This window comes from Nerophis ophidion, linkage group LG26 (genome assembly GCF_033978795.1).
Source record: "Nerophis ophidion isolate RoL-2023_Sa linkage group LG26, RoL_Noph_v1.0, whole genome shotgun sequence".
In the NCBI taxonomy this organism is placed as follows: Eukaryota; Metazoa; Chordata; class Actinopteri; order Syngnathiformes; family Syngnathidae; genus Nerophis; species Nerophis ophidion.
Window position 1 is genome coordinate 28,464,202 of NC_084636.1, and position 15,675 is coordinate 28,479,876.

General features: G+C 39.5%; 1 protein-coding gene across 1 annotated transcript in view; it reads left to right on the top strand.

Moving 5' to 3' along the window:
• Positions 1-15,675, top strand: part of sh3gl1b (SH3-domain GRB2-like 1b) — a 66,147-nt gene that overhangs the window by 42,133 nt on the left and 8,339 nt on the right. Inside the window, exons 5-8 of the mRNA XM_061888780.1 lie at positions 13,749-13,882; positions 13,959-14,117; positions 14,211-14,314; positions 14,692-14,825. Of these exons, the coding sequence (XP_061744764.1) occupies positions 13,749-13,882; positions 13,959-14,117; positions 14,211-14,314; positions 14,692-14,825 (531 nt within the window). The remainder of the gene's footprint in view (positions 1-13,748; positions 13,883-13,958; positions 14,118-14,210; positions 14,315-14,691; positions 14,826-15,675) is intronic.

The following is a 15,675-nucleotide window of genomic DNA, read 5'->3' on the forward strand; positions in this document are numbered from 1 at the left end:
GAGTGCAGACAATACATGGAAATGGCAGAAAATGCATATTTTTGAAAAACTTTTTTCCGCTAAAATTTCGCAAAAAATTGAGAAAAACTTACTTACTTTTGCAGCACAATACTGGTGCTGTAGTTGTAGGAAATGTCTCAAAACCTCACCAGGAGTGCGGACGCTACCCGAAAATGGCAGAAAATGCATATTTTTGAAAATCTTTTTTTCGCTAAAATGTCGTAAGGGGGGGCCCTTACGCAAAAATTTCTGAAACGGACTTCCTTCGGCAGCACAATGCTGGTGCTGTAGTTGTAGGAAATGTCTCAAAATCTCACCAGGAGTGCCAACAATACCCGAAAATGGCAGAAAATACATATTTTTGAAAAACTTTTTTCCGCTAAAATTTCGCAAAAGTTTGAAAAAACATACTTACTTTCGCAGCACAATACTGGTGCTGTAGTTGTTGGAGATGTCTCAAAACCTCACCAGGAGTGCCGACAATACCCGAAAATGGCAGAAAATGTATTTTTGGGAAAACGTTTTTCGCAAAAATTTCGTAAGGGGGGGCCCTAACGGAAAAATTCAAAAAACGGACTTGCTTCAGCAGCACAATTCTGGTGCTGTAGTTGTATGAAATGTCTCAAAACCTCATCAGAAGTGCCGACAATACCCAAAAATGGCAGAAAATGCATATTTTTGAAAAACTTTTTCCGCTTAAATGTTGTAAGGGGTGGCCCTTACGCAAAAATTCAAGAAACGTTCTTGCTTCAGCAGCACAATTCTGGTGCTGTAGCTGTAGTAAATGTCTCAAAACCTCATCAGGAGTGCCGACAATACACGGAAATGGCAGAAAATGCATATTTTTGGAAAACTTTTTTTGCAAAAATTTCGTAAGGGGAGGAGGCCCTTACTCAAAAATTCAAAAAACAGACGTGCTTCAGCAGCACAATACTGGTGCTGTAGTCGTAGGAAATGTCTCTAAACTTCACCAAGAGTGCCGACAATACCCGAAAATGGCAGAAAATGCATATTTTTGAAAATCTTTTTTTCGAAAAAATTTCGTAAGGGCCCTTATGCAAAAATTAAAAAAACGGAATTGCTTCAGCAGCACAACACTGGTACTGTAGTTGTAGGAAATGTCTCAAAACCTCACCAGGAGTGCCGACACTACCCGAAAATGGCACAAAATGCATATTTTTGAAAAACTTTTTCCGCTAAAATGTCGTAAGGGTGGGCCCTTACGCAAAAATTCAAAAAACTTACTTGCTTCAGCAGCACAATTCTGGTACTCTAGCTGTAGGAAATGTCTCAAAACCTCATCAGGAGTGCCGACAATACATGGAAATGGCAGAAAATGCATATTTTTGAAAAACTTTTTTTGCTAAAATTTCGTAAGGGGGGCCCTTACGCAAAAATTTAAAAAACGGACTTGCTTCAGCAGCACAATACTGGTGTTGTAGTTGTAGGAAATGTCTCAAATCCTCATCAGGAGTGCCAGCACTTCCCGAAAATGGCAGAAAATGCATATTTTTGAAAAACTTTTTTTCGCTAAAATGTCGTAAGGGGGGGCCCTTTCACAAAAATTTGAAAAAACGGACTTGCTTCAGCAGCATAATACTGGTGTTGTAGTTGTAGGAAATGTCTCAAAACCTCATCAGGAATGCCGACGATACACGAAAATGGCAGAAAATGCATATTTTTGGAAAACTTTTTTTGCTAAAATTCCGTAAGGGGGGGCCCTTAAGCAAAAATTCAAAAAACGGACTTGCTTCAGCAGCACGATTCTGGTGCTGTACCTGTAGGAAATCTCTCAAAACCTCACCAGGAATGCCGACAATACACGAAATTGGCAGAAAATGCATATTTTTGGAAAACTTATTTCGCTAAAATGTCGTAAGGGGGGGCCCTTACGGAAAATTTTGAAAAAACGGACTTGCTTCATTAGCAAAATTCTGGTGCTTTAGTTGTAAGAAATGTATCAAAACCTCATCAGGAATGCCGACAATACCCGAAAATAGCAGAAAATGCATTTTTTTGGAAAACCTTTTTCGCTAAAATGTCGTAAGGGGGGGCCTTTATGCAAAAATTTTAAAAAGTTACCTGCTTCAGCAGCACAATTTTGGTGCTGTAGCTGTAGGAAATGTCTCAAAACCTCATCAGGAGTGCCGACAATACACGAAAATGGCAGAAAATGCATATTTTTGGAAAACTTTTTCCGCTAAAATTTCATAAGGGGGGGCCCTTACGCAAAAATTCAAAAAACGGACCTGCTTCAGCAGCACAATTCTGGTGCTGTAGCTGTAGGAAATGTCTCAAAACCTCACCAGGAGTGCCGACAATACACGAAAATGGCAGAAAATGCATATTTTTGAAAAACTTTTTTTAACTAAAATGTTGAAAAAATAAAAAAAAACGGAATTGCTTTCGCAGCACAATACTGGTGCTGTAGTTGTAGGAAATGTCTCAAAACCTCATCAGGAGTGCCGACGATACATGAAAATGGCAGAAAATGCATATTTTTGGAAAACTTTTTTCGCAAAAATTTCGTAAAGGGGGGCCCTTACGCCAAAATTTGAAAACACAGACTTGCTTCAGCAGCGCAATACTGGCGCTGTAGTTGAAGGAAATGTCTCAAAACCTCATCAGGAGTGCCGACAATACCCGAAAATGCATATTTTTGGAAAACATTTTTGCTAAATATTCAAAAAACTGACTTGCTTCAGCAGCACAATACAGGTGCTGTAGTCGTAGGAAATGTCTTTAAACCTCACCAGGAGTGCCGACAATACCCGAAAATGGCAGAAAATGCATATTTTTGAAAATCTTTTTTTCGCAAAAATTTCATAAGGGGGTCCCTTACGCAAAAATTAAAAAAACGGAATTGCTTCAGCAGCACAATACTGGTACTGTAGTTGTAGGAAATGTCTCAAAACCTCACCAGGAGTGCCGACACTACCCGAAAATGGCACAAAATGCATATTTTTGAAAAACCTTTTCCGCTAAAATGTCGTAAGGGTGGGCCCTTACGCAAAAATTCAAAAAACTTACTTGCTTCAGCAGCACAATTCTGGTGCTCTAGCTGTAGGAAATGTCTCAAAACCTCATCAGGAGTGCCGACAATACATGGAAATGTCAGAAAATGCATATTTTTGGAAAACTTTTTTTGCTAAAATGTTGTAAGGGGGGGCCCTTACGCAAAAATTCAAAAAACTTACTTGCTTCAGCAGCACAATTCTGGTGCTGTAGCTGTAGGAAATGTCTCAAAACCTCATCAGGAGTGCCGACAATACACGGAAAATGGCAGAAAATGCTTATTTTTGGAAAACTTTTTTTTGCTAAAATTTCGTAAGGGGGGGCCCTTACTCAAAAATTCAAAAAACTGACTTGCTTCAGCAGCACAATACTGGTGCTGTAGTCGTAGGAAATGTCTCTAAACCTCACCAGGAGTGCCGACAATACCCGAAAATGGCAGAAAATGCATATTTTTGAAAATCTTTTTTTCGCAAAAATTTCATAAGGGGGGGCCCTTACGCAAAAATTCAAAAAACGTTCTTGCTTCAGCAGCACAATTCTGGTGCTGTAGCTGTAGGAAATGTCTCGAAACCTCATCAGGAGTGCCGACACTTCCCGAAAATGGCAGAAAATGCATATTTTTGAAAAACTTTTTTCGCAAAAATTTCGTAAGGGGGGGCCCTTACGCAAAAATTCAAAAAACGTACTTGCTTCAGCAGCACAATTCTGGTGCTCTAGCTGTAGGAAATGTCTCAAAACCTCATCAGGAGTGCAGACAATAAATGGAAATGGCAGAAAATGCATATTTTTGAAAAACTTTTTTCCGCTAAAATTTCGCAAAAAATTGAGAAAAACTTACTTACTTTTGCAGCACAATACTGGTGCTGTAGTTGTAGGAAATGTCTCAAAACCTCACCAGGAGTGCGGACGATACCCGAAAATGGCAGAAAATAGATATTTTTGAAAATCTTTTTTTCGCTAAAATGTCGTAAGGGGGGGCCCTTACGCAAAAATTTCTAAAACGGACTTCCTTCGGCAGCACAATGCTGGTGCTGTAGTTGTAGGAAATGTCTCAAAATCTCACCAGGAGTGCCAACAATACCCGAAAATGGCAGAAAATACATATTTTTGAAAAACTTTTTTCCGCTAAAATTTCGCAAAAGTTTGAAAAAACATACTTACTTTCGCAGCACAATACTGGTGCTGTAGTTGTTGGAGATGTCTCAAAACCTCACCAGGAGTGCCGACAATACCCGAAAATGGCAGAAAATGTATTTTTGGGAAAATGTTTTTCGCAAAAATTTCGTAAGGGGGGGCCCTAACGGAAAAATTCAAAAAACGGACTTGCTTCAGCAGCACAATTCTGGTGCTGTAGTTGTATGAAATGTCTCAAAACCTCATCAGAAGTGCCGACAATACCCAAAAATGGCAGAAAATGCTTATTTTTGAAAAACTTTTTCCGCTAAAATGTTGTAAGGGGTAGCCCTTACGCAAAAATTCAAGAAACGTTCTTGCTTCAGCAGCACAATTCTGGTGCTGTAGCTGTAGTAAATGTCTCAAAACCTCATCAGGAGTGCCGACAATACACGGAAATGGCAGAAAATGCATATTTTTGGAAAACTTTTTTTGCTAAAATTTCGTAAGGGGAGGAGGCCCTTACTCAAATATTCAAAAAACTGACTTGCTTCAGCAGCACAATACTGGTGCTGTAGTCGTAGGAAATGTCTCTAAACTTCACCAAGAGTGCCGACAATACCCGAAAATGGCAGAAAATGCATATTTTTGAAAAAAAAAATTTCGAAAAAATTTCGTAAGGGGGGGCCCTTATGCAAACATTAAAAAAACGGAATTGCTTCAGCAGCACAACACTGGTACTGTAGTTGTAGGAAATGTCTCAAAACCTCACCAGGAGTGCCGACACTACCCGAAAATGGCACAAAATGCATATTTTTGAAAAACTTTTTCCGCTAAAATGTCGTAAGGGTGGGCCCTTACGCAAAAATTCAAAAAACTTACTTGCTTCAGCAGCACAATTCTGGTACTCTAGCTGTAGGAAATGTCTCAAAACCTCATCAGGAGTGCCGACAATACATGGAAATGGCAGAAAATGCATATTTTTGAAAAACTTTTTTTGCTAAAATTTTGTAAGGGGGGGCCCTTTCACAAAAATTTGAAAAAACGGACTTGCTTCAGCAGCACAATACTGGTGTTGTAGTTGTAGGAAATGTCTCAAAACCTCACCAGGACAGCCGACAATACCCGAAAATAGCAGAAAATGCTTATTTTTTAAAAACCCTTTTCTGCTAAAATGTCGTAAGGGGGGGGACCCTTACGCAAAAATTCAAAAAACGGACCTGCTTCAGCAGCACAATTCTGGTGCTGTAGTTGTAGGAAATGTCTCAAAACCTCACCAGGAGTGCCGACGATACACGAAAATGGCAGAAAATGCATATTTTTGAAAAACTTTTTTTAACTAAAATGTTGAAAAAATTAAAAAAAACGGAATTGCTTTCGCAGCACAATACTGGTGCTGTAGTTGTAGGAAATGTCTCAAAACCTCATCAGGAGTGCCGACGATACATGAAAATGGCAGAAAATGCATATTTTTGGAAAACTTTTTTCGCAAAAATTTCGTAAGGGGGGGCCCTTACGCCAAAATTTGAAAACACAGACTTGCTTCAGCAGCGCAATACTGGCGCTGTAGTTGAAGGAAATGTCTCAAAACCTCATCAGGAGTGCCGACAATACCCGAAAATGCATATTTTTGGAAAACATTTTTCGCTAAAAATTCAAAAAACTGACTTGCTTCAGCAGCACAATACTGGTGCTGTAGTCGTAGGAAATGTCTTTAAACCTCACCAGGAGTGCCGACAATACCCGAAAATGGCAGAAAATGCATATTTTTGAAAATCTTTTTTTCGCAAAAATAAAAAAAACGGAATTGCTTCAGCAGCACAATACTGGTACTGTAGTTGTAGGAAATGTCTCAAAACCTCACCAGGAGTGCCGACACTACCCGAAAATGGCACAAAATGCATATTTTTGAAAAACCTTTTCCGCTAAAATGTCGTAAGGGTAGGCCCTTACGCAAAAATTCAAAAAACTTACTTGCTTCAGCAGCACAATTCTGGTGCTCTAGCTGTAGGAAATGTCTCAAAACCTCATCAGGAGTGCCGACAATACATGGAAATGTCAGAAAATGCATATTTTTGGAAAACTTTTTTTGCTAAAATGTTGTAAGGGGGGGCCCTTACGCGAAAATTCAAAAAACTTACTTGCTTCAGCAGCACAATTCTGGTGCTGTAGCTGTAGGAAATGTCTCAAAACCTCATCAGGAGTGCCGACAATACACGGAAAATGGCAGAAAATGATTATTTTTGGAAAACTTTTTTTTGCTAAAATTTCGTAAGGGGGGGCCCTTACTCAAAAATTCAAAAAACTGACTTGCTTCAGCAGCACAATACTGGTGCTGTAGTCGTAGGAAATGTCTCTAAACCTCACCAGGAGTGCCGACAATACCCGAAAATGGCAGAAAATGCATATTTTTGAAAATCTTTTTTTCGCAAAAATTTCATAAGGGGGGGCCCTTACGCAAAAATTCAAAAAACGTTCTTGCTTCAGCAGCACAATTCTGGTGCTGTAGCTGTAGGAAATGTCTCAAAACCTCATCAGGAGTGCCGACACTTCCCGAAAATGGCAGAAAATGCATATTTTTGAAAAACTTTTTTCGCAAAAATTTCGTAAGGGGGGGCCCTTACGCAAAAATTCAAAAAACGTACTTGCTTCAGCAGCACAATTCTGGTGCTCTAGCTGTAGGAAATGTCTCAAAACCTCATCAGGAGTGCAGACAATACATGGAAATGGCAGAAAATGCATATTTTTGAAAAACTTTTTTCCGCTAAAATTTCGCAAAAAATTGAGAAAAACTTACTTACTTTTGCAGCACAATACTGGTGCTGTAGTTGTAGGAAATGTCTCAAAACCTCATCAGGAGTGCGGACGATACCCGAAAATGGCAGAAAATGCATATTTTTGAAAATCTTTTTTTCGCTAAAATGTCGTAAGGGGGGGCCCTTACGCAAAAATTTCTAAAACGGACTTCCTTCGGCAGCACAATGCTGGTGCTGTAGTTGTAGGAAATGTCTCAAAATCTCACCAGGAGTGCCAACAATACCCGAAAATGGCAAAAAATACATATTTTTGAAAAACTTTTTTCCGCTAAAATTTCGCAAAAGTTTGAAAAAACATACTTACTTTCGCAGCACAATACTGGTGCTGTAGTTGTTGGAGATGTCTCAAAACCTCACCAGGAGTGCCGACAATACCCGAAAATGGCAGAAAATGTATTTTTGGGAAAACGTTTTTCGCAAAAATTTCGTAAGGGGGGGCCCTAACGGAAAAATTCAAAAAACGGACTTGCTTCAGCAGCACAATTCTGGTGCTGTAGTTGTATGAAATGTCTCAAAACCTCATCAGAAGTGCCGACAATACCCAAAAATGGCAGAAAATGCATATTTTTGAAAAACTTTTTCCGCTTAAATGTTGTAAGGGGTGGCCCTTACGCAAAAATTCAAGAAACGTTCTTGCTTCAGCAGCACAACACTGGTACTGTAGTTGTAGGAAATGTCTCAAAACCTCACTAGGAGTGCCGACACTACCCGAAAATGGCACAAAATGCATATTTTTGAAAAACTTTTTCCGCTAAAATGTCGTAAGGGTGGGCCCTTAAGCAAAAATTCAAAAAACTTACTTGCTTCAGCAGCACAATTCTGGTACTCTAGCTGTAGGAAATGTCTCAAAACCTCATCAGGAGTGCCGACAATACATGGAAATGGCAGAAAATGCATATTTTTGAAAAACTTTTTTTGCTAAAATTTCGTAAGGGGGGCCCTTACGCAAAAATTTAAAAAACGGACTTGCTTCAGCAGCACAATACTGGTGTTGTAGTTGTAGGAAATGTCTCAAATCCTCATCAGGAGTGCCAGCACTTCCCGAAAATGGCAGAAAATGCATATTTTTGAAAAACTTTTTTTCGCTAAAATGTCGTAAGGGGGGGGGGCCCTTTCACAAAAATTTGAAAAAACGGACTTGCTTCAGCAGCATAATACTGGTGTTGTAGTTGTAGGAAATGTCTCAAAACCTCATCAGGAATGCCGACGATACACGAAAATGGCAGAAAATGCATATTTTTGGAAAACTTTTTTTGCTAAAATTCCGTAAGGGGGGGCCCTTAAGCAAAAATTCAAAAAACGGACTTGCTTCAGCAGCACGATTCTGGTGCTGTACCTGTAGGAAATCTCTCAAAACCTCACCAGGAGTGCCGACAATACACGAAATTGGCAGAAAATGCATATTTTTGGAAAACTTATTTCGCTAAAATGTCGTAAGGGGGGGCCCTTACGGAAAAAATTGAAAAAACGGACTTGCTTCATTAGCAAAATTCTGGTGCTTTAGTTGTAAGAAATGTATCAAAACCTCATCAGGAATGCCGACAATACCCGAAAATAGCAGAAAATGCATTTTTTTGGAAAACCTTTTTCGCTAAAATGTCGTAAGGGGGGGCCTTTATGCAAAAATTTTAAAAAGTTACCTGCTTCAGCAGCACAATTTTGGTGCTGTAGCTGTAGGAAATGTCTCAAAACCTCATCAGGAGTGCCGACAATACACGAAAATGGCAGAAAATGCATATTTTTGGGAAACTTTTTCCGCTAAAATTTCATAAGGGGGGGCCCTTACGCAAAAATTCAAAAAACGGACTTGCTTCAGCAGCACAATACTGGTGCTGTAGTTGTAGGAAATGTCTCAAAACCTCACCAGGACAGCCGACAATACCCGAAAATGGCAGAAAATGCATTTTTTTGGAAAACCTTTTTCGCTAAAATGTCGTAAGGGGGGACCCTTACGCAAAAATTCAAAAAATTGACTTGCTTCAGCAGCACAATTCTGGTGCTGTAGCTGTAGGAAATGTCTCAAAACCTCATCAGGAGTGCCGACGATACACGAAAATGGCAGAAAATGCATATTTTTGGAAAACTTTTTCCGCAAAAATTTCATAAGGGGGGGCCCTTACGCAAAAATTCAAAAAACGGACTTGCTTCAGCAGCACAATACTGGTGCTGTAGTTGTAGGAAATGTCTCAAAACCTCACCAGGACTGCCGACAATGCCCGAAAATGGCAGAAAATGCATATTTTTGAAAAACTTTTTTCTGCTAAAATGTCGTAAGGGGGGGCACCCTTACGCAAAAATTCAAAAAACGGACCTGCTTCAGCAGCACAATTCTGGTGCTTTAGTTGTAAGAAATGTATCAAAACCTCATCAGGAATGCCGACAATACCCGAAAATAGCAGAAAATGCATTTTTTTGGAAAACCTTTTTCGCTAAAATGTCGTATGGGGGGGCCTTTATGCAAAAATTTTAAAAAGTTACCTGCTTCAGCAGCACAATTTTGGTGCTGTAGCTGTAGGAAATGTCTCAAAACCTCACCAGGAGTGCCGACAATACACGAAAATGGCAGAAAATGCATATTTTTGAAAAACCTTTTTTAACTAAAATGTTGCAAAAATAAAAAAAAAACGGAATTGCTTTCGCAGCACAATACTGGTGCTGTAGTTGTAGGAAATGTCTCAAAACCTCATCAGGAGTGCCGACGATACATGAAAATGGCAGAAAATGCATATTTTTGGAAAACTTTTTTCGCAAAAATTTCGTAAGGGGGGGCCCTCACGCAAAAATTCAAAAAAACGCACTTGCTTCAGCAGCACAATAATTGTGCTGTAGTTGTAGGAAATGTCTCAAAATGTCATCAGGCACTCTTTTACTACAAAGCCACGCTGTTGTATTACGTGGCTTGGCATTTTCTTGCTGAAATAAGCAGGGGCGTCCGTGATAACGTTGCATGGATGGCAACATATTTTGCCCACGCATTTGTTCACAAAGTCGCCCCATCTTTGTTTTTTGAAGGACTGATTATTTCATGGAAGCTGCTTTTATACCTAATCATGGCACTCAACCATCCACCCCCAATTAGCCTGGTCACCTATGGTGTGTTCCAAACAAGTTTTTGAGGAGCATCCCTCAACGTTCTCAGTCTTTTTTGCCACTTGTGCTAGCTTTTTTGAAACATATTGCAGGCATCAAATACCAAATTAGCTTATATTTGCAAAGAAACGACAACGTTTTCCAGTTCGAACGTTAAGTATCTTGTCTTTGCAGTCTATTCTATTGAATATAAGTTGAAAATCATTAGCAAATCATTGCATTCTGTTTTTATTTACCATTTACACAACGTGCCAACTTCACTGGTTTTGGGTTTTGTAAAATAATGTAACCTTTTGAAGTGCATCGATGCGACAGAAAAAGGGAACATTGATTTATTTAAAAAGATAGCGACAGAAATGGAGTATGCCGGCTGCAGTTGAACTGCTGAACAAATACGGGAAGGGTGGAAGTGAATGGAAGCATGTATCGGCAAAAAAGAAAGCGTTGACAAACCTCTTCATGCTGCATTTGTGCACTCCAGACCCAATTAACAATAACTCTGTATTTCACATAACGCATGTAAACAACAATAGCAACCATATAAAGTAGTATGCAGTCACAAATGGTCTTTTCCTTTGGATTTAAAACTCCTTCCATCCATCCACAAAGTCTTATTGATTGAACTTTGAGACATCCGAAAGTTTTCTTTCCATTATCCGTACGAAAATTCCTTTGTGAGTCTTTGCTTCGGACCTGCATCCGCTCTTAGATCTCCTGAGTAGTGTCATGTTTGTGGTGTAATCTATGACTATTTCTTGATGCTGTCTGCTATTTAACATCAGCAAAAGAAACCAAGCGCCCCCCAGTGTACGGGAGGCAATTGGCGTATAGCCAACTGTCACTTGGAGAGTGTGCATGGACACTGGGAGTTCACACGCTTTTTTTGATTGATTTATACTTTTATTAGTAGATTGCACAGTTCAGTACATATTCCGTACAATCGACCACTAAATGGTAACACCCGAATTAGTTTTTCAACTTGTTTAAGTTGGGGTCCACGTTAATCAATTCATGGTAAATTTCCCATGCAGGTGGGAAAATACAAAAAAACTACATATTTGCGAAATCAGACTAATTTAATGCATGGAAACGTAGTCACTGATAATCTCCTCCAACCTCAGAGGACAAAACTACGAACAATGGGAGACCGGGCTTTCTGCCCCGCCGCTCCCAGTCTGTGGAACGCTCTCCCTGACCACCTGACGGCACCACAGACTGTGGATGCTTTTATACAAGGCTTAAAAACCCTTCTTTTTTTTTTTTTAGATAGATGCATACTATTTATAGCTATTAGGCTGTTCTAGTTTTTATTTTTATTATCTTTTTTCTTGTTTCTTTAATACACTGTAGCACTTCAAGGTTGTTTACTCAATATAATATGCTATTTACAAATGAAATATTATTATTACTTATGTACAAATGTGGGAAACAATCTGTTACAAAGAGATCCTACAAAACAGCAGCATCAGAGCTTGAAGGGAAGATGCTGATTATTTGACTTTTTGCCTCCATGGGGCATAGTGAAAACGGGCCAAACAGTGATTTTAGGCAAGTGTGAGGAGCCCTATATCACCTTATATAAGGTAGTGGAGCTTGTCACATTCCATAGATGGTAAATAGTTACCGTCTCTCTGCTTTTTATTGAATGGGAGGCTGCAAAAAAGGCCACCATAAGAACAAATAAAGCACTTTGATAAAGAATTTGATAAACACTATTGAATTCAAGAAGGAAGTCATAGCAAAGTACGCTTATCTCTCTCCCTTCCGCTCTACCCTTTCATTAAATGTTCATTTACCTATTTCAGTCATAATTTGTATGTATTTCACATTGTTTTTTGCATTTAAAACTATAATAATTCTCTATAACATGTTTTTTTCCTTCTCTGTCAGGTTATGTAATTGTTGCCATTATTGCCGGTCACTTAGTTACCGTACTTAGCAAAATAACTCAAAAAGCTACGAGTGGATTTTCAATAAACTTTCTAGAAATGTCTGAAATTAGATAAGGAACAACTGATTAGATTGTGTGCCTAATTTCAGATCATATCAACTATGTAATTAATTTCATGTCTCTGTGTGTGAGTGTATCTCGCCAACCCGCAGAGAAAATGATAAATACCTGACAAGAGGGTTCACTCCCATTTCTTTCAGTTATGTAAAGATAGCTCACAAAGTTATAGGTAAATAAAAAAAACGGGATTATATTTTGGGACTGATCCGGATCATTTCTATTATGTTACCTTACGTTTCCGCTTTGAGCTTTAACTTATGTGTGTATGTTTGCAGGCCCGTCGCCTCTCACACAAAGATAGTGGATGAATGACTAGAGCAGTGGTTCTCAACCTTTTTTCAGTGATGTACCCCCTGTGAACATTTTTTTAATCAAGTACCCCCTAATCAGAGCAAAGCATTTTTGGTTGAAAAAAAGAGATAAAGAAGTAAAATACAGCACTATGTCATCAATTTCTGATTTATTAAATTGTATAACAGTGCAAAATATTGCTCATTTGTAGTGGTCTTTCTCGAACTATTTGGAAAAAAAGATATGCAAATAACTAAAACTTGTTGAAAAATAAACACGTGATTCAATTATAAATAAAGATTTCTACACATAGAAGTAATCATCAACTTAAAGTGCCCTCTTTGGGGATTGTAATAGAGATCCATCTGGATTCATGAACTTAATTCTAAACATTTCTTCACAAAAAAAAGAAATCTTTAACATCAATATTTATGGTACATGTCCAGAAAAAATCTAGCTGTCAACACTGAATATTGCATTGTTGTATTTCTTGTCACAGTTTATGAACTTACATTCATATTTTGTGGAAGTATTATTCAATAAATATATCTGTAAATGATTTTTGAATTGTTATTTTTAGAATGTTTTTAAAAAAATCTCACGTACCCCTTGGCATACCTTCAAGTAACCCCCAGGGGTACGCGTACCCCCATTTGAGAACCACTGGACTAGAGGCTTCACTCTTATACTTTCATTCATTTATAGATAGCTCAAAGGGTTATGGGAAACTTTTGATGAAATGTTCAGTATAAGGATCCAGAGCACGGTGTAGATTCAGGATGGGAGGATAGGACCTATCGGAGGTCTGCGCTCTTTTAAGGGACGGCGTGGCGCAGTGGGAGAGTGGCCGTGCACAACCCGAGGGTCACTGGTTCAAATCCCACCTAGAACCAACCTCGTCACGTCCCTTGTGTCCTGAGCAAGACACTTCACCCTTGCTCCTGATGGGTGCTGGTTAGCGCCTTGCATGGCAGCTCCCTCCATCAGTGTGTGAATGGGTAAATGTGGAAGTAGTGTCAAAGCGCTTTGAGTACCTTGAAGGTAGAAAAGCGCTATACAAGTACAACCCATTTATCATTTATTACTTTTCTAGTTGCTGTTATGGGTGTCTGGGACGGATTGTTGGACTTACTTTTGTAATAAAAAGGGAAACATGGATTCAATCTTTGATGTTTCTCAGTGTGACTTGTTAATAAGCATGTGTGAAACAAATAAAATCCAATCTTTTATTTTGGGTGGAAGAAGACAAAAAAAAAATGCATGAATTATAATTTTGTTGTTAAAAGCCTTAGCCCTAACAAAGGCCTAATACACAAACAACCTCTCGGCAACTGTTTGAGGAAAATATGACAAATGTTGAAGCTTTGTTGTATCAGTGAGCTGTTTATTGACGGCAGTCTGTTGTGGTTCAGGCGGTGCCCTGGTGGACGTGGGAGAGTCCATGAAGAGACTCGCAGAAGTGAAAGACTCGCTAGACATTGACGTCAAACAGAACTTCATCGATCCATTGCAAGGCTTCTGTGACAAGGAGCTCCGAGAGATACAGGTACGTGGCTGGAGATGCTCTGGGAAGTGGAATTTGCTAAGCAGAATTCATATTGAAACGTTTTCTTTGATGACAGCACCACCTCAAGAAACTGGAAGGTCGCCGCCTGGACTACGACTACAAAAAGAAGCGTCAGGGCAAGATTCCCGAGGAGGAGATCCGACAGGCCCTGGAGAAATTTTATGAGTCAAAGGAAGTGGCTGAGACGGGAATGTACAACCTGCTGGAGACTGACGTGAGTTTATTGGTGTCAGGTGTCAATCAGATGCGGGGCGTGTAGTTAAGTCTGAGGCTGGGGACGGCGTGTCTTGTGCGTGTGTGTGAGCAGATCGAGCAGGTGAGCCAGCTCTCCTGTCTGGTGGAGTGCCAGCTGCAGTACCACCGGCAGGCTGTTCAGTTCCTGGATGAGCTTTCTCACAAGCTGGAGGAAAGGTGCAGTAATGAAAAGATCACACACAGTTTTGCAGTACTCCTTTTTTATGCAAACATACAAACAAACAACTTCTTCCCTGTAACGTGCATGCCAGGCCAGTAGCAAGAGACATCACTTGTTAAAAGCAAAAAAAACAAAACAAGCAAAAAAAAAACTACTCTCACTATGCTTCCAGCTGTTTTTTGAGTGACATCCTCTGCCGTAACTTCTGCATCCTTTTAAATGAGGAAGTGTGTCTGGACTTGTGCGTCTGTAATGCACCTAACACACGTTTCATGCATTGTCACAATGTTTTGTTTCAGCTACCTGTGCAAATGCTGCATTTTAAAACACCTTTTAGTGAATCAAACCTTTTGAACTGTGTCTTTTTCCACAGGGTGAGTGTGGCCGCGTCCCGACCGAGACGGGAATACACACCCAAGCCCAAACCTCTGTTTGACTTTGGAGACGACAACCACTCAAATGGGGGCTACTCCACTTCAATGGCTCCGCCCCCTTCTCGTAACTCAGGTGAGGCACTCTGCAGGAGGTGAACTAAAACGTTATAGAGTGAAACATGGTTAAGCGGTCTAATTGCCAGCAACGTGAGGGTTGCAGGTTCGATCCCAGCTTCTGCCATCCAAATCCCGGCCCACCTTTGCTCCCCTTGGTACTTACACTGGTGTATGATGAATACTGTGCAGGACTCCCTGAAAAAGAGATTCTTGATCTCAATGGGACTCTCCTGGATAAATAAAGGTTAAAAATAAATACATCTAAAAAAATATTGCACCCCCTATGGGTTGCTGTCATAAAGCTTTTCAACACATGACATCCCTCAGCACCACTCCTGCTTACCAGAAGTGGCCCACTCGGCTCACTTTATTGTTCTCAACGTTTTATAGTCATCAGATAAATAGTGAATGATTTATGGACAATTATTTCCACTCTTTCCCATGCAAAGATGTTGTGCCAGATGGCAGCCATGTTTTCAACCAATCTTGCTCAACAATCAAACATGATTTTTTGATTAGGTTATTTAAAGTGTGCACCAAATTTTCTGGCCATTCAGATATAGCTGTTTGAGAAATTTCAAATCAATCCAACATATTATGTTTAATAACAGCACCGCCATGTGGTGTTTTTGTTTGGAAAACTAACAGCACAGTAGGGGTGCAATGTACTGTCATTTAAATTTTTTGTCAAAAATTGGAAGATTGAAAACATGCTTTGTTCCCTATGCATCACTCTTGAAAAGGACAGAAAAATATCAAATTATGCCGACTAGTTTTTTGAAAAGAACAAAATGTGTGTTTGAAAATTTAGTGTATAAAAAAAAATGTGTATAAAATTCAGTGCGGAAAGATTTGTTGCTTCAAAA